General features: G+C 38.6%; 1 protein-coding gene across 5 annotated transcripts in view; it reads right to left on the bottom strand.

The window, feature by feature from the left end:
• DPP6 (dipeptidyl peptidase like 6) overlaps positions 1 to 24,342 on the bottom strand; it is a 581,229-nt gene that overhangs the window by 50,426 nt on the left and 506,461 nt on the right. For all 5 annotated transcript variants that reach the window (XM_068934271.1, XM_009682036.2, XM_068934270.1 and 2 more), the window contains exons 9-12: positions 10,454 to 10,608; positions 9,130 to 9,227; positions 4,001 to 4,124; positions 3,103 to 3,141 (exon numbers count right to left, since the gene is read on the bottom strand). In XM_068934271.1, the coding sequence (XP_068790372.1) occupies positions 3,103 to 3,141; positions 4,001 to 4,124; positions 9,130 to 9,227; positions 10,454 to 10,608 (416 nt within the window). The remainder of the gene's footprint in view (positions 1 to 3,102; positions 3,142 to 4,000; positions 4,125 to 9,129; positions 9,228 to 10,453; positions 10,609 to 24,342) is intronic.

Here is a 24,342-nt window from a genome sequence, read left to right as displayed (position 1 = left end):
GCATTTGTAGATCTAAACAAAACTATGAGTAAAGTCCAGTCTGGCTGTTATGTCCAGAAGTGCTCAAGCAGGTACACGAATACAAGCAGTGAAAACTTTCAAAAGCCCTAGTCAGCTTCTGTGTCCATTCCTATTTGTGCAAAAGGTTTGAAAATTCTGACCATGTCATGCGGCAAATACAGTAAGGAGTGACAGACACTCTCTAGCACGACGTGCAAATGCTGTATATTTCTTATTAAACCTTGAGTACTTTACCCTGTCAGCTACACAGACATTGATACCACTAGCTCTCCTAGCCTTTACTGGCGAGCGGCTCTCCAAAGTTTATGGACTTGAAGAAAACTCATTTAGAAACTTAAGCCCAGAAAGGAACACAACGTCATTTACTGTGACGTTCTGTACACACTGTTAAATCTACTGAGTTACTAAACTACAACAATAACAACAAATAAATTCAAATGTATGGGTCATATGCCCTATCAAAAAACTCCCAGTATTTCAGCTGAAAAACTTTAACCCTGTCATCCTTGAAGTCTCCCTCCTGTCCTTTCTAAGTATCTTCTGTCATTGCACAGACATCTCTCCCATCTCCTGCTCCCAGCCTACAGTGAAGCTTGCCTCTATTCCAGATCAAACGTACCTCTTAAACTTCCTCAAAAAAGGGCAAAGCACAGGTGTCCTTTTCCATATGTGTGACTTGGGAACCAAAGGAATATGTTAAAGAGTGAGGCCAGTATCTAGACTCCTCAGTCCTACTGATTTTAATTTGGAGTGCTTTTGAAACGAAGGGCTGGTCAATGGACCAGTTGGCCAATCAGGCAGTTGGTGTCTTCAGTGTGTTGAATCACACTCAAGTCCATTGACCGTGCTGACTACACTGAAGACTGTACTGACCAACAGCAGTGGGGAATTTGGCACCTGATTCACATGTATACACCTACAATAAAATGTCTAAACCTAGGAGTCTTTATCTTGACCTGAGTCGCACTCCTGAGCTCCCCTAGTGGCTGCCTGGGGTGCAATTCATCTCCTTCTAAAAAAGACTAGAGGAATCACATTAACATTTAACTTTTTCACATCATTCTCAGACTCAGACACATATAGCATGAAAATAATTTTCCATTTATTTAGATGCACATGCAATAGAGTAAAAAGATAAATATAGGAAAGGAGATTATCCTAGTAATCATATATTTAGCTGAAACTAGAAATTAAAATAATTTTGTTGCCAGATACATAGGCAAAAGAGCTCTGTAATTCTTCAGACTCTAACAAAAGCACTTGAAGGGTAGCATCAAATGTCTCTGAAGTCTGTAGCAAGTATTATCTTAGTTTAGTACTGAGATGTCTGACTCATTTAGCTGAAACAAACAGCCTTCTTTATACTCAAACTAAGTATATGATGCAGCAAAATAAAGTATATTTCTATGGAGCAGACCTATTAGAGATAGGTAGATGATTCATTTCTGTTATTCAGGACAAGACTCCATGTTTAATTCTTGCCCAGGTAGTAGGTGCATTCCCAAAGAACCACAGCAGTCTAGGAACAGAGGTCCTTCTAACGTACCGCATTAAACTTCAGGAGAATGGAGGCTCAAGTAAACAGCAGGCAAAGGATTAAAACTAGCCTTGAACTTATAAAATAAATGAACCTTGGGAACTACATTTTTTAAGATACAAAATAGGGGCAATGTAATTTTCTCTAGATGTGACTCATCTTTGAAGCATTTATTTATTTAAGTGAACACTGGCATTATGAGCATGAAGAATAGTTTGGTAGCGTTTTTACTTTATACAAGAGTACAGCAAAAGATTATTTGAAATGCTCTGAGCACAAAAGCTATTTCCTCTGTAAAATTAATTTTTGTCTGGCTCAGACGTAGCCCATTGCTGTAGGACAGCCACTGGAACAGAGCAGATCATTATTTCTGCTGTATACGGATTTATTGTAGTTTCTACGTTCTTGGATCTTCTGAATAAGCTATGACAAAAATGTGAAATACTTTAAATCATTCCCCGTCTAGCATTCCCATATCCCGTGCCAAAGTAGTTCAGTGTTGTGACTGAACTGGTATTAGCAGCTTATCTCTAAGGAACAACTTAACGAAATCTGAGATCACTTTAGATTGACTGCCGGTAAAGTATTATAAATGATCTTCCAGAGAGAGATTCACCTGCTGGAACTCTACAGGTTCTATAAAGATAAATACTGGGAAACAAACAAACAAACAAACAAACAAAACGAAAACTGTTCAGAAAAAGGGAAGGGAATCCCACAAATCTAACTTCTCAGGGGTTTAAATTTGCTATTTCTGTTTTTTCAGGGCTTATCTTCATCTTTGTTTCATTCGGGGGATGGGAGCGCATAGCCACAGAAAGTAATAGTGTTATGTGGGAATTGCAGTGTCAGAAGAATTACAGGACACAGTTGTCTGTAAAACAGACTTGATGAGGCAGTTCCTTCCTATTCTGTATCTCCTGTAAGCCCTCATCATTCCAGCTGCCTTATTGACAATTTTATTTCATTTTTCACTTTTTTTACGTCTGAAAACATGTGCAAAGAGTCAAATAGATAATTTTGTCAAACTTAGCTTAAGTTACTTAAAAGTCCTATCTGCATGATTTTGGCCCTAAATGGACACAGATCCCTTAAATTAAATCACCTTTGATCTTCTGTTTTCAACAGTGGACTTTTCTCCTGTCTGGAAGACCAGAAAACAACCAACGTGCTACCTAAAATCAATATTAGTTGTTAAGGACTACTTCTGGAGCAGACAGGTCTCATGTAGATAATCTGTGACTGGGGGAGTTTCAATCAGCACCAGTTTTTAAGATTGTTTAAATTCAAGTAAACTGCAGAATAACGATTGGTTTTAGCCAATGGGACCTACCAGAAAAGATGGCATCTCAGGTACAGTACACTTTAGTTCAATCAAAAGAGCTTGTTTATTACTGGGAAATTGCTTTCTATAAAATGAACCACGTCACCTTCCAAATATACTTCTCAGGTTTAGAAATTAGTTTGTTCTCTTTGAGGGAAAAATAAACAAACAAACAAAACATAGACTTAAAATTTAACTGCAAAGAGAAGATCAGCATTACCTGTCTGTGCAGCCAACCTTCGCTTTCGTCTTCATGTTTCTAAAATAAGATATGACTGTTAAATAAAATACTTGGCACGTGTTACATTTTGCTCATCAGTGCAGAAAGAAGTTTGACTGAATCTGAAAAGTTGTGATTAAGCACATAAAAATCTGTTTAAGCACCTGATTCAGGAATATAATTAAGCAACTGCTCTCTTTGTCTTCCACCTGATAAATAACCAAGCACTATTCAGAAAAATATTACTTACATAGATAAAAAATAAATTTAAAAAATCAGCAATACACACTATTTCCCAAAGAAATAAAGCTGTAATTTGCCAAGAAAAGACTACTATGCACATGCTGTGACCTTTTTTCAAGGCATAGCAATAGTAGAACACTTTCCTACTGTAGCATAATCTATGTCAGCTTAAAAGATGATATATGTCACTACTTAAAGAGGTTACATCAATATACATGCACTTACATTGGTACAACTATATCTACAGGAGGCATTAATTAAATAAAATTAAATTGTGGATGGATGAGCATGGGCATAATTCCATTAAATTAGAATGTCTCAAAGCTTTTCAGATGACAAACTGTTGATCTGTGTGTGGTTGCGCATATATACAGCTATTCCAGGTTAAACTCCCTCACATACACACAGAACGTGCAGGGCCATATGGTTCTTGGCTTTCTCTAAGGTGACAAAAAAGTCAATCCACCCAAGGGTGGATTGCACAGTAAATATTGCGAACACTGTTTATACACCGTTTATAAACACCGTTTATATTCTCTGTCTATCTAAATAAACAGGTGTCAGCTGGCATGTTTCCATATAGGATAATTCAAATACTTCCTTATGCAGGCTACAAACAGTGAAGCCTAATGACCGTCTTGATCATCTTCCATACCTTTGTGCAGACTCCGGTGGTAGCGTCGCACAGTGTCAGGATAGACACATTCTGGGCCCTGTTTAGCCAGTTTACTGCCACTTTGGTGCTGGTAGCCCACTTCACCATGGTTATGTAATAATCCCTGAAAACATGGAAATATACTAAATCATCAGCGCTGCCGGCCAACACCTCGTTAAGAACACTGATATTCTAATGTTTTGCCACAAAGCAGAGCATTTGGAGGCTGCTATGAGCAAACAGCATAGGAAAGATCTCTGGTTATTTCACCTGTATCCTGATGTGTTTAGGCTGCCCTACGCATGGATTTCGATGCCTAAAAATGACATATTTAGGGCTGTGCAGATATTTTATCTGTCACTTTTGAAAGTCATTTTAAAAGAAGAGTCAAACATTGAAATAAAAAGTTATTCAAGCTATTCTACCTTCCAAGGACTGAAATACTTGGAGATAAAAAATTTATGTATAAGTGGAAAAAAAAATTACAGACAATTTCCATTCTGAGCAGACTAGCTGGCTAACTCAAACTCATCACTGACAGTAGTTGTATTCTTTACGCTTGTGAAGAGCTAATGGCCTCTAAATATGCTTACTACACAGTAAAATATCCATAAGTGTTGCATTAAAAGGAAAAGAGCAAGAAAGATATAGTTTGCAGAGACACAGGGTTTCTGCAAAACAGATGCAGCTGGTTGCCATAAGGAAGTCAGCAGAGATGTGACAATTTGCAATGGCAAAAATGCTCTCCCGCACTCCCTGTACCATCCTCTGTTTATTGCTGAACATATTCAGATTATGGTAATATCCAGAGTGTATCGTCACTGATAGTTCCTCTGCTTTTGGCTGCACAGTCCTGTAATTGATGATATCTTGCCCTAGAAAACTTAGGAAAAGGACTGTGCAATATAGAGCAATGCAAACCAGTTAGCTTGGGTTGGGATGGGCTGGAAAATACAAGATCACAAATAAATACAGTTTCAGAGGTAGTCTATAGTGGTGCTCACAGATGTCCACCCCTGTAGCAATTCAGAGCTTCAGCACTTCATCTGTAGGGTAAAACCCTTGCTGAGCTGAAAAATCTGGTAATGTTAAAACATACTGGTGGGTTATGTGGGTCAAAGATATCCTTAAATTATAATATGATTTTTCACAGTATATAGTCTATAAAAAATTTATTAGTTCATTTGTTTGCTATAAAATATGTATAAGGAATTGTTGCTCTCATTGGAATTAATGTGCTGTGTCATTGGAGAGTACTTTGTGTTCTGGCAAAGACTCCTGTATACGCTGAAGAGAAAGGGTAAAAGCAACAAAGACCCGTTTGTCTAGCAAAATAACAAGCTGGAAATTGATTTTGTAGTTTCAGTAATATTTAGTGCCTGAATTTGGCTAGGAAAAAAGAATAAAAGACCTCAACAATTGCATCCACCACACTGGAAAGAAGAATACTTCTGGCTGAGGCAATAGCAGTCTGAAAATTCATTGCTTGAAATAAAATTGTAATTTTACTCTTTATCAGCAACAGCATAGTCCCTGGAAGGAAAAAACAGCAAAGCAAAATTAAACTGTATAACCCTCTCTTCTTCCTCTCCAAAATGAATCAAATAAATTCAGCCTACACAGAAAAAAAATGTGAATTTAATATATATTGTGGTTTGGAGCATTTTTTCCATAAATCCAATTTAAAGTTTGAAGGACATGTTTTCAATTTTTTATCCATCTCATTGTTTGAATACAGGAGCCAAAGTTCTTGCTCAATAAGTTTTAATTATTATTTCAGGTCAAATATAATCTTTCCTACAACCCTGAAGATGGGCATGGACTCTCAAATTCTCTCTGAAGAATATTCCAGTCATAAAGCCCCTAGATTTCCCAGCTATCAGATTATTGTGGATAATTGTATCATTATTATTCTAGTTGCAGGGTAGTGTGGAGTCTTTAATTTATTTCTCCTTACGTCTCTTCTGTAGGACAACCAAATTTTACGTTTTCCATTTCGCAGAGGAAAATGAGACGACAAGGCGTGATTCATCGCAGTTAATTTTAAATGTCTGCAACATAGACAGCCACACTGGTTGAGTAGACTTTCTATAGAGTCAATGGAGAAAAGCTGGCATTTCTAAAGTGCAATTCATCTGACTTATTGCAGATTTTACACGGAGTTGAATTAAGGAGATTCTATTTTTTCCCAGTGGCAACAGAAGGAGTCTAGAGTGGCACTTATCCGACCACTTCAGAATGAGAAGTCCCTTTTGTAGACATCTGCTTCAGAGCAGATTACACGCTCTCAAAGGAAAGAAGGAACTTCTCTGAGCGCCCTCAGGAAGGGTGCAGTTACGCTGAGCTTCGCAGAGCGTATCACTGGCTCAGTACAGACTTCAATTGGTTGGGTTTGCAATCATCTGGACGTTGGTTACTGTGCAGAGTTCTTGTTTACCCCTTAACTTTACTTGGCTGATTTTTGGAGATGTGAATCTAAAACGTGAATATCTTAAGTATGAAAATAGTAACAAAGACATAAAGATCATAAAGAGCGCAGAGGGTTGTGTTGCATTGCCAAGTGACAGGCAGTCATCCACCCCAAGGTCCCAAGGGCACAGCAGGCTTCTGTCTTAGACACCAGCCTTAGACACCAGATTTGTGTGAGTTTCTCTTTTATTCCTTTAGTCACAACCTACACAAGGACTAGTGACAATTCCTGCACTCAGAGGGGATAACATCTTGGTTTAATTTGCCATCTAAGGCACAAATAGGATGTGACAAATAGGCTGGATCATGGTCCTGTTCCCACCACCTGCTGATGTAGCAGTTATTTGTGAGAAGTCTAGTGTTTTCCATCAAAATAAAAAAAAATGATTTTCTGACATTAAATGTTAGAATTAATTTTTTTCTGCAATTTTTCTCTTCCCCTCCTTCACTTTTGTTTTTCATAGGAATGTATGGCGTTGGAGAAAATTTGGCAAAAATGCTCGGTATGAAAGATTTGATAAGAAGGAATATTTATCAAAATGGCACATTCTTACCCCCCAAAATGTTTTCCCACCATCAACTTTGCTTCTTCAGGAACAAACATTCCAATTTTATGGGAAACTGCAGACTTCTCTTAATTATAAAAAAAAAAAAAAACCAAGCTGGCATTTCTCTACTTTATTCTCAGCTCTATTAACTGTACTAAACCACTTTGCTACAGGTTGAAAAAAAACCACGAAGGAAGGTAGCTTTTTCTGTGTATCATCTGCACGAACAGATTGAGCACATTGAAATGCTTCTGATAGGACTTCTCTGCTTGGAGATCCTTATCACAAGCTGCTTCTGCTTCTCTGAAATTCCCTTCTGTAACTAACTGTACAGTACATCCCTCTTGTCTATTCTAATGAAACATTATCACAGTAATCCTCTCATTTCAGAAAATATATGCATAATGAATAAGCACCCCTATTGCTTTAGTAGGACTTCTTATGCCCTAGGGATAGAAATTGTCATGTTTTTGATGAAGTATACAGAGATTAATTATGATATATTTTGCATCACTTTAAAATATTGATTGCCACCAAATAAATTACAGGCATCCATAACCACATAGCACAAATTTATTAACAGCGCTTGGATCCTGCAAGTTATTATTATAATTAAAACATTCCTGAGTCTCTTCTGTTTACAGAATTTGCAGTCAATACAAATACGATGTTGCCCAGGAACAGCAGTTCTGATATTGTGATTCTGACACTGTAACACTGAATTGTTGCCTGCTGTAAGCAGACTTGAAGTTGATTTTTTGAAAAGTGAGTGCCGTTACGCACTCTTTTGGTTTGTTCACAGGTCAGACATCTTCTTTTGGTGCATAAATAGATTTGAATTGGAGTATTTTTGAGTTATACAGTAAAACATTCTTAGGCCGACATTATCATTCTTAACAAAGAAAGATATCTTACACCATAAATGACCCTACTAGTTTATTATCCGTTCATTAAATGACTGTACAGCCTCTACACAGCGATCAGACACTGATCTTATATATTTATCGTGCACAAGGAATATCACCTCAGCACCTTCCTCTGCCCTCAAAATGGGCCTGCTTCATTAACGCTGTGCAGTACCTATATATTTTTATTGGCGCTGGAATTACAGATCCAGCAGCCTAATTTAACAATCAGTAAAAAAGAGGTCAGCATGCTTGTTGGTTGGATGCTCCTATATGAACAAGCGATATCCTTGAGAATGACAGCCTTGCAGCATTACATCTGACATGCACAGAAAGCACTATGCTAATGTGTGGAAGGGCCACTGCTGATACTTTAGACTTGGAACCAGAGTCTGACTCCACTTGGCCTGCTGTAAAGTGATTTCAAGTTTAAATCAAGTTATTGAAATACAGATTTAGATTCTAATCTCAGAGCTTTGCAGGTAGGTGCATCATGCATTATCTACAGCAGTTTCTTTCCCGGAGGCAGACTATAGCAACATGACATTCCTTTCAAATGTTCACAGACCGATAAATTTAACGTAGTTTAATCACGCGTTGGAGTCCAAGCCAAACTTTTAAGTTCTTGCTGAATACAAACAGTTTTAAGCACTTGCTGAGTTAGAAATGGATATCTAGGTAGCTGGCCAAATTGAAGGTCAACTTCTAAAATACACCTGTCCTAAAAACAGCAAAGAGATTTCCTTTTTTGTTTTTTTAAGCATATTCTGCAATATATTTGCAGTCTGGTTTCAATCCTAAATTCAAGTCAGGAACAAACGAACTCATGTTTGTTGTATTATAGATCTGTCCTATTTTGCTTCTTCATCTCTCACACAGAATGCAGAGAATATCCCCTTTACAATCGCTGTGATTACATGTGAAATGAATGTGTTGTTATGGATTTGGGGACACTCTGTGGAGTTCTCTAAAAATAATCCTACTCTGAAGTTAATCCGGGTCACAGCAATTTCAAACTAACAATGTTCTAAAGAAATACATGTAAGAAGAAAAATTATTTGAAAAATTTTAAGCAGATTTACACAGAGTGAAAGTACTTGATAGTGGCAGAGAAAGGGAATGTAAAATGATCTAGAATAAAGCCAGGGTCTGACTTAAAACCCTGGCAGAACCGGCGTTCTGCATCACCGCGTGAGAAAGCACATACCTCATTCTTTGATCGTCTGGGGGAGTCATTTCCAGATCATGGGTAGGTCCATTCAAACCAATCACATGCAAAGAAATAGTTGGATTTTCCATTCCAGCCTGGATTTTAAAATAAGAATAAATTACCATATCTTACATAACACAATGTTTTTGATTTATTCCTTTCCCATAGATTTGAACATGCACTGCCATTGTACCAGGTTGGTATAAACTACATTATATGCAAAAGTACCCTTTCATATGCTACCGCTTCTGGGCTAGATTGCTGCAGCTGTTCACAGGGAAGCTGTAACTGTAGTGGTGTGGCAGTGAGGTATGGAAAGGTCGGTATGTAGAACCAAACTGTACTGACAGGACAATTTAGGACACCTCTAACCTTGGTAAAAGATGCTACCTTTCAGGGCAAGTAACAAACATTTCTATTTTCTATCTCTTTTGATAAAAGGTTGTCTCTCAGGATCATGGTGGACATAGTAAAATACCGATTCATTTTCTACGGTAGGAAAGGGCTTTCCCTACTTAGTCACTGTTGCTTTCTACCAAACCTACATTTTTGTGGACACCTCTCCTGTTAAAATATGGTTCAATTTGGACTAACACGTGAGGTCTGAGGTGGTCACTGCATAAAGCAAGATATCCAGAAGAAATGGCTCTACAGCACAGTGTGCTTCTGCACTGTCTTATAGTAGAAAATTACAGCAGTCACAATGACAACAACAGTATATCAATACCAGGCAGAGATCTGCACTAGATGCTGTGTACCTACTGCATGACTGTTTACAGGTCTCTGCAATCAAGGAAAGATTGGCTCTTAAGTTTTTTCTCTCCTTAACCTTTTTCTCTTTGTAATGTTGAGGCAGAACATATCTCCAAAATCAGGCTATGTCCTCTGATATTATGCCATCCTGATTATTCTATGGATGCCAAAATGCTAAATTTTCCTTCTTGCTTCTTTTCATATAAAAGGAACGTAATATAAAAATGTAATAATGCTTGCTTGCAAACTCTCAGACAGTCAAAAGCTATCAAGCATAGAAACACAATTGCTTTTGTGCAGGTATAAAGGAAGAACGCTTAAATCTTATTTTCATTATATTTAGAATGACTAATAGCAGAACAAGAAAACTGTAATTTTACAAATGCAGCTGAAGAGTAAGGAAGACCACATTCACAGGGGAACAGCTGATCTTTCCTTAGATCTATTTATTTTCTTTGCTTATGAGCGTGCTGTATCGTACAGTCTACTATTTGCAACAACAACAACAACAAAAATGTATATATACATATATATATAAGACAAACAGGACTGTTTTATTTTCCCTTACCTTTGGATAATGATAGGTTTTAACAGTAGGGTAAAGGCTGCCAGTGTATACTGGGATCTCCATGGTAGGGACTCTAGAGGCATTAATTGTTGCATATGCTAACCTGGTGCCATCAGGAGACCACCAATGAGCAATGTGAGTCTTCAAGATCTCCTCTAATTAAAAAAAAAAGAAGAGAGTAGGAAAAAAAAAAGAGTATTAGATGTAAATTACGAGTTAGCAATAAATGAAACAGTGTAGATATGAAAATCCCAGTCTAATCACAGCACAGGGAGGATGCCACAGGAATGTCAATTAAAAATACTCATTAACTTATGCCATATACACAAATGAACACAACTTATAACAATTACTCTGAATATATAGGTTATTAACCGTAATTATCCTGCTCAAGAAACATCAAATTACTTATATTAGTACATACGTTCATGACAGTCTAAAATGCCCTCCTGCTCCTAATATTTGTCCTGTACATAGATATATGAACATATACACATGCACTTATTGGGAGAGTTTGGGTTCCTACCTGACTGATGATAACATAAATGAGGCTACTTCTGGGCTGTTATACCCTATTGGACTACTGTAATGACTGAAATTTAATTCTCCTCCATAAAGAGTTTCACAAAGTCATAGTAGACACATAGTGACGGATTCAAACAGCATTTATACTTAGATACAAGCACTCCTGAAGGGCTACGGTTCAAGTCTTCCTAATCTCCATTGCTGTTCTGGAAAAAAAATTACCGATTTGCTGTAAGTTATGCAATGCTGGAAATTCTTAACACTTAACAAGATACCAGGCTTTAGCATTTGTGGCCTGGTTACTATCTTGAATTTTATCTCTATTTAATTTTTTAAATCAATTTTGCCAAGCAATACTCCATAAGTAGCTAGAATAAGTGATTCATCCCTTTTACCATTGAATTTTGGGATTCCAGACTTCTGAGGGTGATTGGAAGAACATAGTCGTTACTTACAAGGTACTCAGAAAGACATCAATTACAAACATGTTTGAGTTCAAGTACATAACAGGAAAATAAGATTGTAATCATGAGAAATTATTTTGAAGAACGGCAGAGCCCGATTCTCATTAAACATAAATTCAGAGAACTTCTACTTTCTAATACTTTGGCTAACCATTTAATAAGCTTAACTGTAAAGATGACTTCAGCTTATAGATATCCAGAAATGCTGCAAAAATCACACTTTGTCCAAAGTGTCTCCAATTTCTGACATTTGGAAGACACTAACTTGGCTTTTTAAACCTCCCATTTTGCGAAAGGCAATAATATAATCCATTTTCATTAAGAGGCTTAATATCACATGAGTCATTCCTATTTAAACCCCAGCAGAAGGGCTTGCATATGCTGTGCAGATTGATGCACAGGAAGACAGGTTCCATTCCTTTAATTTGAGATTAAGAATTAAAGAGGCTGCCAAGTATTTTTGAGCTTTCACCACTGAAGTCCAGCTAAACGGGTCCTATCAGGTCCAACTTCTGGCTGTTATCACTGGTAACTGGAAAAATGAGGGAGGATTTTTGGAGTTTGGGGCATGCAGTGTTTGGACCCACCAGTGTTTGCTCTCCATGGTCCAACCAGAATGCCACTCTGCTCTGAAGTAAAGAAACTCACTAAGGAGCTTTTTCAAAAAGAACTAGCATGAGTGATCCTTGGAGAACTTGCAGATCAGACATATACCACTGCTGCCCCAGACTTGCATATTGTTTGAGATAATATTCAAGGCAACATTAGAAAGGGTGCAAAGGGAAATCACTCTCATTAATTATGCTTTCTACAAGGTTAGTTAATCAATACTTAATGACAACTTCGAAGCGAGGGTTGGGAAAGATGACTAGGAAAGTGAAACTATTCTGTGAGAGAGCACATCTCTGGCAAAATTGTTTTGCTGCTGTGTCCCACCTGTTGTTTGTACATTTAAAAGAAGCTGTTCTTGACTTTTATATTGGTAGCTCATTAAAGAGATAATTAAGATTACAAAAGAAAAGGGGTAAAAAGGGAAGGCAGATGAATCCTTGACATTTTAACATTAATTAGGAATGATTTCATACAGCAAACATTTTCTCCAGGATCTCAGACTTAATGAAGCAGTTCAGCTGAAGTTTGCATGCCAGGAAGGTTTTATGCAGGCTTTGTGGGCCTTTGTTAGAGAGATTTAATTGCATGAACCTTTACTTTGAAACAAAGCCAGGATCTTGCCATTATTAGAGAGCAGTTAGTTTTAACTAACCAGAGAACATTCTTACCAAGTACGAAATGTGCTAGTATCAGAAAGTTTGAGCTAAAAGTAAAATGCAATTTGCGGACACTTTATTCTTGGGGACACTTTATTCTTTGTGCTCCTAATTACCACAGGTGTAGAAATAACAGCGGTGTACATTATCCATAGGCCTTTCTAATGTTGAAATTGGATCACATCTGTCTGAAATTAGATTCTCTTCTAAAACCAGAGTCCTCCTAACGTATACCTTGTGACTCCCTAGTTAAGCGTATAGAGTGTTAAGTGATCAAAACTTTTACTTTCTTCCTCAGAGTTTGCAGCCTCTGGGTACTGTACAATTTAGAGATGCTGCGAGTGAGCTGCAGAGGTTTCTCCAAGTCAGTAACTGGAGGCTCTGTAATCATTTCTTCTTCAGAGATTTGCTTGCCAGTCCATCACACCGGGGTGCTCAAACCCTGAAAATGGCAAGAATGAAGTGTGACAGCTGCATTAACTAAACAGTGACTGCGATACCACTTGTTCAAATTTGATGGCTAGGCTCATGCACAGTGTCCGAGGAAAGGCAATGCTATTCCATGTTATCACATTTAGCATCAAACAGCTCTGAAACAGCTGGATGACCTTGCTTACTACTAGTGAAACTTTGGTGAGAAACACGTACCAGCCAGCTGGTAACTTACTGAAATACAGAAATACGATGAGACAGCTTGACTTGAGGAATGTCTGGCTGCAGCTAAAGTGGGTGGCAGTCCAAATGGATTAGTCTTGTATAATGAAGTCCCATGCGTAGCGTTCAGAATTTTTTTTCTTGGCAATGCCTGTACTGACTGACTGGTTTAGGTAAAAATTGAAGCTGCTCTAGAAATTACCTTCACCTATGATCTCAGCAATAGCAATGCTTATGGCGTGTTACAGAAAATGCATTTTAACCGCTCTTCTGAATTAGAGAGCTGAATAAGCTCAAATGAATGACCATTTCAAAGTTGAGTGAAACAACAAGTCTTCTGAGTTCAACAGATCCTCAGGAAGCCCTAGGCCTGAGCATATTCAGTGACAGGTGGCTCTATGTAAATCCCTTTTAGAAACTTTAATATCACTGTGTGAGAAAAGAAACTGGAGGCAGCAGCAGAGATTTGAAGAGAAGAATTTTATTTGAGCTGAATTAAAAGTTACTGCCTTCAGTGCATTACGTAGCTAGTAGTCTTTGGCATCCCGATCTGAATAGGCTCCAGAATGAATCAGGTTTCCAACATCAGGAATGTCATTCATTTAGAAAAATGTGCTTCTTGATAGATTATTTCCTGATCAGTATCAGGAACCAGAAAGAAACGTCCTTCACCATGGTTCTCAGCTGCCAAGTAACAAGATGTGATGGATTTGGGTTTGCATTGAGCATTTGGTCATGATATCACAGGAGAATGCTCGTGATGGACTGCCTGCAGATCAGAGATTGAATGAACAGTTACAGGAGGTGTGTTAGCCTAAACTAGTCCAGTACATGTATAAAAGAAAAGAAGTGTCTACTGGTTTCAAGCTTTGACCTTACACCAGCAGTATTTGCAAGAAGAAATGAAATTGGAGACTTTTGTCTGTCTTTAAGTAACAAATGTCTCAAAGAATTACAGCAAAGAGGGCTGGAAGGGTTTTCCAAAGATGATCTGTCCTGTTCCTCTGACAGGATAATGGACTATATCCATGCCAATCCCGTAAGAATCTTCACAAGTGGATTTAGCTGTTCCTTTTGATACCATCCCTTAAACCAGAAAGTATACAAAGCTCCATTCGAAAAACAGCAACAAGTGATGTATATTGGAAAATACTCAATCAATTTATAATGAGAACATCCAACCCATACGTGCAGGCGGTGTGTGCGTTCCTGAATGCCGCGTGTGTGTGAGATCCCCACACCACAGCCCCATTCTGCAGACCCTCGCAGCTGCAAGGCTGCGTGCCGGGGGAATGTCAGCAGATGCCACCGCCCAAAGAAGAGGGACTGAGCAAATGGGATAGGGAGAGGAGGAAAGGTAAGGTGCAATAGAAGTCTGGTTTTGTTTGAAAGCTTGCATGTATTTTATTCAACTATATATAGAAATAAAGCTTAAAATTCTTCAAATTCATGTGCTGAGCTCTCTGCTGATAAGCTGCTCTTTCTCTCATCCTAACCTAGGCAAAAGTAAATATCACTGCTCTAGCATACTTTCTCATTTTTTGAACTCATGCACTGGCAGTTTGCAATTAAATATTCTTATATATCATCTTTAATAGAAGTTTGGCCATAGATATCAAGCACTGTTTTAATTCTCGTGTCCACCACCTCTGTCTAAGCACTGAACAGCCACACTGGAAGTACATCAAGCCCTCTCCTTTTCCTTACAAGGTCAACACATGGAAAAATATCAGGATTTTATCTTCTGCAACCTCAGTGGCAACCAGTAGATTATGAACAAATTTTTTTTGTATGAATCACAATTGGAAATCCACAGCTGTTTTTAACATTACATAATGCAATCTGCCATGGTGATATTTCTATGGGCTGCAATAAATCCACCTCCCAGGCTTTCACAAAGAGTTTTAGACTAACAGAGCTCCTCTTTATTAACAAAGTACACGTAACGACCATGGCCACAGGGGTTTCCTGATGTGCTTCTAAAAATCTAACTAGTTCTTCAGCCTTTGTCAGTCCTGAGTCTTATTCATAAATAATACCATTCTGCTGAAGGTGACAAAGATCTGCTTTGCTCTTAGGTTAAAGATAAAGTCTACATCACTGCCTTACTGGGAAATCCATGGGTAGGCTATGGACTTCTTCCAGTTTACAAAGTCGTTACGAATGACTTGCAATTTATAAGCATGAGTTAACAGATACAGAGACTTTCACGAGAAGACAAGGATGCTCCAACAGCCCAGTCCTCTGACAGGCACCATTGCATCCCTTTCCATCACTTTTTAAAAACTGAATAAATATAGTGTCTGGGGAAAAAAACAGGGAAAAGAAATAAAAGAATAATTTTCAAGTGAAAAATGTATTTGTTTTTCTGGATCACAGCTATACTGAGAATATTAGCTGTAGAATTTATGCACAGAAACCATACGTATTATGAGCATTAATATGCGAGTTTCAATGTTTCAATGTATGAACAGAATAGCTGAAGGTACTTTCCTTGGGCCACCCATGTGCTTCTGCTCTACGTGAGGCAGGTTCCACCAAAACATGTTACTCCACAGCCATCCTCCTGCCTACATGTCCATTCTGCCACTTCCTATAGGGAGCACGATGGTGAGTGTGTCCACCAGCAGTGATACCGAAAGCTCTTTTACAGGAGTGAGAAAGTCAGTGCAAGACTGTCCCTAAAACCTTTCCAGTCTTTAGCTGCTAAAGTTTTATAATGCGAGCACCCATGGAGAATGCTATAAGGAATTCAAAGAAACTAACTTTTTTTCTTTCAAGAACAAAAGACTCATTCATACATCCATTCCAGACAAATGAGAGATCTTCTGGAAATGTCTTTTCTTAGTGAACCCCCTCATGTTGCATGGATGAGCTGCAGCTGGCAACCGCATCATCATTAACTTCAAAAAAGTAATATCAATTTATAACTGCTAAGGAGCTGTCCTTGGAGATTGATTAGAAGAGTTTTAACTGCTTCCAGAAAAACAGAGCCTTTCTGCATCTCAAAAGGTGTAAAGAAAGGTGTAATGGGTAGAAGCACTTAGGAGAGTTTACTTATTAAATAAATCAATTTCTTTTAAACAATTAAAATTCTCTTCTTGTTCCACACTTCACATCTTCTTCTTCAGCTGGAGATTAAAACAATATTATTAATGTTGTGCTCACAGAAGACAACAAATTCAGAAAATAAACATTTTGGTTGTCCTCTGAGTAGATGTACACACACATACCAGCGTATCTAGTTTGCTGTCAATAGATCCATTAATTTCAGAATATTTTAATTTTTACACAAAGAATGTTGTATGATATTATCTGACAGAGGCAACTTTCCCTTACTTTGATTGCTGATGCGGTAAAGCACAGCAGTTCCGGAAGGTGGAATCAATGGTTTTATTCGTGCAATATATTGCAGACAATGTTCAGATCATTAAGCATTTGGTGTGCTGAAGACATTTTACCACTTTATTAAAATTGTTAACAAAAAAGATCTTTAAACAAAATGAAATTAAAGCTTAACATAAAGGCCATGGCTTACACTAGCAAAGAAAGCTCAAAAGAATTTGCCAGTAGGAAGCGTCAAAAGAAGATAAGAGGGAAGGAGATCAGAGTAAGGAAAGGGGGGTCTAGGAAGGCAGAAAACAAAGACTTCTGAGACAGGGAAACCCTAGGGGTTCTCACAGAAACATCAAATAAATACAAATGCTTATTTGACAGGTGCCATCTGTTTCAAAATCAATTACTAGATCATCTCAAACCACCAACCACATGTCTAAATTGATTACTATTATATAGTTTGAAAGCAAGTATTTTCAGCCTGTTGGAGAAAACACATTGTTTGTATAGGCCTTCAATGACATGTATTTCAGTGATGGCTTTAGAAGACCACATTATCTTCTTTCATATGTATATAAGCAAATTTTTCTCTCGGTTCCTGTAGTGTAAATCTGTATGGATTTCCATTAAATCGTTGGTTAAATCATATTAGGTATAAAATAGGTGTAAAAGGTGTATACAAATAATACAAACTTGTTTTATGATAATACTACATCTGCTCTACATTCTCCTATGCTGACATAATTTTATGCTGATCTCAGCCACAGCCCTGCAGCACTATTGATTTCAATGGAATTAATCATGATTTACATTTGTATAATTGAGTCACGCCAAAAAAACTCATTTTGCAGAGCCACTAAACAATTCTATAACATTTCAGGAGAAAGGTGGAGGCACTACAAAAAAAAGAAAAAAAATTTAACAAGGAAGCAGAGACAGAGCACTCCTGACTCCAGTCTCAGCCAGATCCCATATGCAGACAGCAACTATTCTAAAGGTGTTTTTGTACCATCGCCCAAGAAACCCTTTCCTTAAGAAAAAATGAGCTGCGACCAAACCTGCATGACCTATTATTTCTTCTCAAAATATAGATGTTCTAAAGAAGCCGCTTACCCTGATGACAGACAACAAACTTATGAGGAATAAAGTATTGTTTCTGTGGTGTGTTTGAGAACATGCCTTAGAGAACACATTTTAAATGTAAGATCCTTGCTCCAAGAACTCCAGGAAACTCACCGCCTGGTGGCAGTAGCATTATACCACTACAGAGCTGAACAGACACACACGGGGTGCTCCCATATGTTCGGCAGGCCTTAGAGCGTGGCAGCCTTTCATTTCAGGGAAATGAGAACAGCCAGGCGATTTGCATCTCCTCAAGCACTGGGATGGTGTGGGCTGCAAGTGTCATTAATTTCCTTTTAGTTATGCAGTTTAATTACTTGGAACAGATATTGTTTTCTGCTCACTCAGCCTTGCAGCCCCTTGTTCCAGAGCAGAACATTGTGTTGAGATACCAGCATTTTTCACGTGGACAGCCCAGGCTCATCCTGTTTGAAGGCGGATTGGCAGAGCAGGATTTTACTTACCTCGCTGACCTTAGAAGCCTGCTGTGTTACTAGCTGCTCACATGGCACCCAAATGTTGGTGCTGTCTGGTCTGAAGGACTCACTATGCCATGGATGGAGCATGCAATCAATGTTGCCCTTTCTAGTCTTGGCAGTCAGAGGAGGTTTGGTAAGGTGCCTTCAGCTAGTCCCTTGGAAAGAATGATCAGCTTGTCTCCACTTGCAGCTGGAGAGGGTTTGCCCTTTGTTGTTATACCTTCCTCTGGAGGTATACATCTCATGTATATACCTCCCATGTTGAGGTGCTAGTTGGAAGCTCATTTCATTGGGATGCTGTACTGCGGACAACCGCATGGACAGCTGAATTTATGATGAAAACTTCATGCATTCTGTAAGCAGCAAAGCATGCTGGCTTGGGCAATACGGCAAACAAGCTAGCATCTCACCCGGAAATCTCTTATGCAGGCTGAAGGGCTGCTGGGTTGCTTGATTCAAACTCAAACTTGGCACACATTCAAACCTCACCAATCTTGAAGGCAAATGGGCTGCTGTCCCCCTTTGCCTCTGCAAGCTGAAGGTGTCTCTGTGTAATAATACCACAAATTGCCATGCTTCAGTAGAAGATCACCACTAGCCACCGTCTGATATCTGGCAAGAGCCCTGGAGGGAATGACACGTGACTAAACAGCAGACAGTGTCCAGCAGAACCCACAAGGTGAACACATCAGAGGCAGCGCTGCTGCCAAACAGCCTGTCCAAATCCTGGCCACTCGAACTCCGGCTCCTTAACCATAGTCTCGAGCTGCTCTCCTGAGACCACTGGCAATAACCGTGATGGTTTCTCCCAGGAATAACTTTGGGACACCTATCCCCAAGGAGCAGGACTGAGACCAGCAGCTCATCTCATGAGGGAAGCATGTGGCTGGCAGACAAAAGAGACTTGCTGTGGCTTCTGATCTTGACCACATCAAAATTGCTGGTTTAATGTTTTTTTCCTCATCCACTGATCCTTCTAATTTGCTGTATTTCATACACTAAAAGATCATGTAGTTATTGTATGAAGGCAGATTGGCAGGTCTTTGGGGTGTTGTTTACAAGACTGTTGATGGATGCCAGACCTTTTTTGCTTTCTGAATGCTTGGGGGTTTGAAAAGCTGGTGGTATTGATTAAAGACCTGATTTTTTCTCCAGATAAGTCTCTGCAACTCCTACCAGAATACGCACAGAAGGTCCAGCTCAGGTAGTGCTAACCAAGACATCATGAATGTTTAAAATCTCCCTCATTCATACAAATAGATTTACAAAAAAAAAATCCCCAAACAAACCAAAAAAAATATCCCAGAGTAAATAAATGCACACAAATGTGTAATGTCGTCTGAAAAGAACAGGAAAGTTCTCCTGAATATGGGAAGAATTCAGATATTCAGAACTGGCCAGAGAGACTTAGGGCTCCTCCAGTCCACACCCTGTCAGACCAAGCACACTCAAGAACCTTACAAACCCCATTTGAAATGCAAAAAGCCATGGAAAGGGGCTTTTCCTCATGGATTTCACATGGACACTGTATCTTCACAAGGAGCAAAGAGCAGCTCCACCAGAGGTTGGCTATCCCCTACACAACAACCGTGACAGGCCAGTCAGGCAGTGTTATACACACTGCAATACCCTCCAAGGGGCAACCCATAATTTTGTTGCGTATTTTGCAGTTAAGTACTGCAAAATGCAAAGGAAAACATATTCTTCTTTAGACAAACATGGCATAACAATGCTGAATTGCTGCCACTTCCACTTGCTGCTCTTTTCAGAACATTTCCTTGATTTTGCTGTTGATTTTTCTCCTCTACACATTATTCTTACTAAACCTTAGCTGTTTGCTTTTAAAAGCACTAGAAATTTATGAGGGATTAACGCTCACAACAGCTCTCTCTCAGCAATTAGCAAGTTTCCTCTTCTCCTGATGTGAGCCAGTCATAGCCACAGTAAAACCCTCTTGGATCATTCTGGCTAGATCGACATGCAGACATTTTATAAACAGGCATGTCTGTAATCTGTCAGGATGCCCAGTGATAAGGAAAATGGGGATAGAACTATGAAAGTAGAAATGTTACATGGAGATCAGATATTGCAATTCCTAATACTCACTCCAAACAGCAAATGCATCTAGAAAATCCAACCATAGTAGCAGACTGCTATATGTCACTAATGTATAATAAGAACGTATTTTTCCATCCCTTGGCATGAACGTAAGCCTCTTGTCAGTTCTCCATGAAAGCCTGCTAGCTAGAGGCATTAAATCTGTAGCAACTTTCGCTGGCAGAAGCCTTCTGAGGACTTGCAATAATTTGCACTGCGGCTCACTGCTGTGAGTAAATGTTCATTGCAAGGTCATATCATATATTTTCAACTGTTAAGGACCTCGACAAGACCGAACTCATGTTACCTGTTTGACTCGTTGCAGTGCAGCTCCTTACAGTGAAGCCTTTTTTTTTTTTTCCCCCTCCTCCCACTTAACAGGTTGCTATGGCTGGAAATACAATTTGCTTATCTGTGTAATGCAGTGAGACAAATCAAGGCTTTCATTATATGCTGAATATTACTCTATTCAAACTTACTCAAGGATCTTTCACTGCATCTTTCCTTTAAATTAAAAGTTCCAGAGTCTACCTGACTAATCTGTGAGTTTTATGACAGAAAGAAGATGGACAGCCAAGCTTGACACAAGGGATCAATGTCAATAGCAACAGATATAGGAAGAAAGTTAGTGATCACAAAACCTTCTGAATTTGATTATCAAAAATTCAGTAGATGATTGCGATAGTTCAAGAACACAAGTGCCCAAAAGCAATCTCTTTCAACATTTCATAATGAAATATGAGAGATAAGACTGAACAGCCTGACATTGCTATTAGAGAACCTGATTCTTCAGTCCTATTGACTTCTATTAGCACTTGCGCAAGCTGTCTTTCATGTGAATTACTTACATGATTTATTCATTCTGAGCAGCACTTAGTCACCTAGCATGAGTTCTAATAAATGTCAGTTCATATTGCAAAATAAGGCCCTACAATATAAAGTGGGGACTGTGGTGTATTAACAGACCTTAGCTTAGTTCTGAATTCAGTTTAAATAGCTGCAGTCACTGAACAGCCACTAAATTCTCACTCAGGGTTTATATTGCCCTACTATGGCAAAACTACCAGAGGTTTCAAGCTGGGCAGTGTTTCAGGATCTGGTAAAGCGAGAGTTTTACCGAAATAATGACCTAGAAGCTGGTTCTGACTTTACAGTACTGTATAAGCATAGGATCAACAGAGCTCGACAGAGTTACCTAGGCATAATCAAAATGAGAGCAAGGTAAAAACAAGATTGGCTTATAGCAATATTTCAGAAAAATAGTCTTATTAAATAACAGAAATATTTGTTATTAATGAAGGTGATGGCATATCATAAAGTTAGGCCATTGATAGATCAGTGTGGTTTGAATGTGTTTATCAGATTGCACCGTTTGCATGTGCCGGTAGGAAACATTAAGACATATTCTTTAAGAAGGAAGGAATAAGAACCAGATGGTGATAAAGAGAGTATGATCATTTCAGTTACTGTACACAAATCCCATCACAATAAATCATGAAATCATATAAAACAATTGAAGAACACCTTTAAAAGGAAAAAGTGCTTACCTTTATTATCCCTTGCTAACAAAAGTGTGTGTAGTCATGTCCAATAATGACATAGCAGGAAATCAAAAAAAACTGAATACTTTTATAACCAGTAAGCTTATTTGTGTTTATGCAGGCTTTATGAGGGCTAATACAGACTTGTGCAGCTGACTGGAACCAGTCTATGTTGGCAGCGTGAGCTCTCCTGCCCTTCACAGCCCACATCTCCAAAGCCTTTCCTGGCCACGTCTCAACCTCACAACCCAGCCTGGCTAGCCACAGCACTGTGAATGGTGGAGATCGCTTGGATGCATTGCTGCATGATGGCATTGTGCATGTAACATGCGGCAAAAAATAGCTAAAAGCAATAACGAAAGGAGGGATAGGCAAGCTGAGAAACAGTGTGACACTCTTCTACTTAAGGAAAAGACTCCCTCCATCAACTTACTAGAAATTCTCTTCTTCCCATGTACAAATCTTGGTGGGCCTCCATTCTTGAAATAGGTAAGCAAAAACTAAACATGCCTATATGATAAGGTCAAGCCACTGAAATCTCTTTTCTCTCTACTATCAGGAAATAGCAATATTTTGTCAATATTTTTGAGCTGCAGACTACTGTGTATTAATTCTAAACCTACTGACAAAAGCTTCCTTTCAGAGTCCTCCTTTTTGGGGCACTTAGCATTAGTCCTCTTTGCTCTAGGGAGCCACAGACCTAAACCCCACTGATCCGCAGAAGACAGTTACAGGGTACAGATGAGCGATCCAGCCGAGCTGCTATGAACGGGAAAGCAGTTCGCTATCGTGCACCGTGTACAGACCCGGGAAAGGGCTCAGAGCTGTGCAACTCCAGTCCACGGCGGCAACCCACCTGCTCCCATAAGTAATGTGCTACTGGGATTTGTCACAGGTAGATTATCACCTCCCATGGCAAGTCAGAGGGTATGTTGAGGTTTTACCTCGCCCCATCCTCGACTCTTTCTACCCACCTACACTGGAAGAGCAGGGGTCAGAGCTGCTGGCACACAACCTTCACTTTTTCCCCTTGCAGTGAGGAGGAGAAGTGAGAAAGGCTGAATCATTCTGTAGTTTGTTCAAACTGAGATTTTTAAATGGACATAAGCCATCAACATCCAGTTGGATTTTTGTACCTAATGTCTAATACATTCTATGAGTTTCTTACAGAAGCTTACATTTCTCACTATCGGCAACACCCCCAATATGTCTACATTCACTAACTTTTTTTTTTAATTTATGACAATTTTAATTTCCTTAGAGAGTCCAAAGTTTGTGTCTCTAATGCCTGCTGGTTTTACTTTAAAGCTTCAACAATTAGAATCTTCTAATGAGAGTTTTAATTGGATAGTGAATTAAATACCAGATGAGGTTAACTATTCATACTGGTAATGGAATTCCAGAGGTCTAGATTTGATTTTTTTTTTTTTAATTTTGTTGTACTGGTGTGAGTTTTTCTATTCCCTGTTGTATCATATACTGATGCCATTATTTTCTACAATTTTTTAATTTCAGTCAACAAAAATCCCATCCATAAAACATTCCTCTTCCATTAGAGAAAATATGAATTTCTGGAAAAAAAATTCAACATGCATAGAGAAGTATACTTATAAGCACACACACAAGCACACACACACACACACGCACACACAGAGCCATGCATAAGAGCAATAAAAGTAGAAGGAAATCATCTGCATAATTGCACCTAAAACTAGTAGAAAAAAAAGTCTTAAAAATGAATATCATAGAAAGGCAATTAAGTATTTTAAGGGGAAAAACTGATTAATTAACTGCAAATTATAAGTATTACTTTGAACTGTTTTGTACAGAACAGTATCAAATTACTAATTATGCTTGCCCGCTTTGTTCAAAGATCATGAATGTGCATTTTAATTTGCACTAGAGTAAGCTAAATATGCTGTGAACCAGCATGTAGAATTTGGCAGAAATCGCTTGGGATAAGGGGGAACTCCCCCATTACCATATAAATGACATGCACAGAGTTATAAATTACATGCATTAGATCCAGCTCGTATTGTTCCTCAGGATGTAGCAGGCAAATACCGGAAATTATAATAAAGCTTATAACCTATCAGATAATAAATGTAACCCATACCCCACAAATCCCCACCTACCAAAGATAATCCTGTGTGCTGTTTTTTGCTGATTAAGGGTGGCTTCAGAAAACTGCCCTCCCCTCTTTATCTGTTGCATTTTTTTGCAGGGTAGATGGCTCCGTTTTTTTTAATGAAACAGCTTAAAATACCTCGTGCAGACTGATCTTCATTTCCAAGAACCTTCACGCTCTACTCTGCTCTTAAACATTTCCTACTTAATATCAGGGATAATTCTGACATTAAAAATGACTCCAACCAGCTTATTTTTCTGCCATTATATTTTTTT

This window comes from Struthio camelus, chromosome 2, assembly GCF_040807025.1.
Source record: "Struthio camelus isolate bStrCam1 chromosome 2, bStrCam1.hap1, whole genome shotgun sequence".
Lineage (NCBI taxonomy): Eukaryota > Metazoa > Chordata > Aves > Struthioniformes > Struthionidae > Struthio > Struthio camelus.
This window is presented reverse-complemented; position numbering and strand designations above follow the sequence as displayed.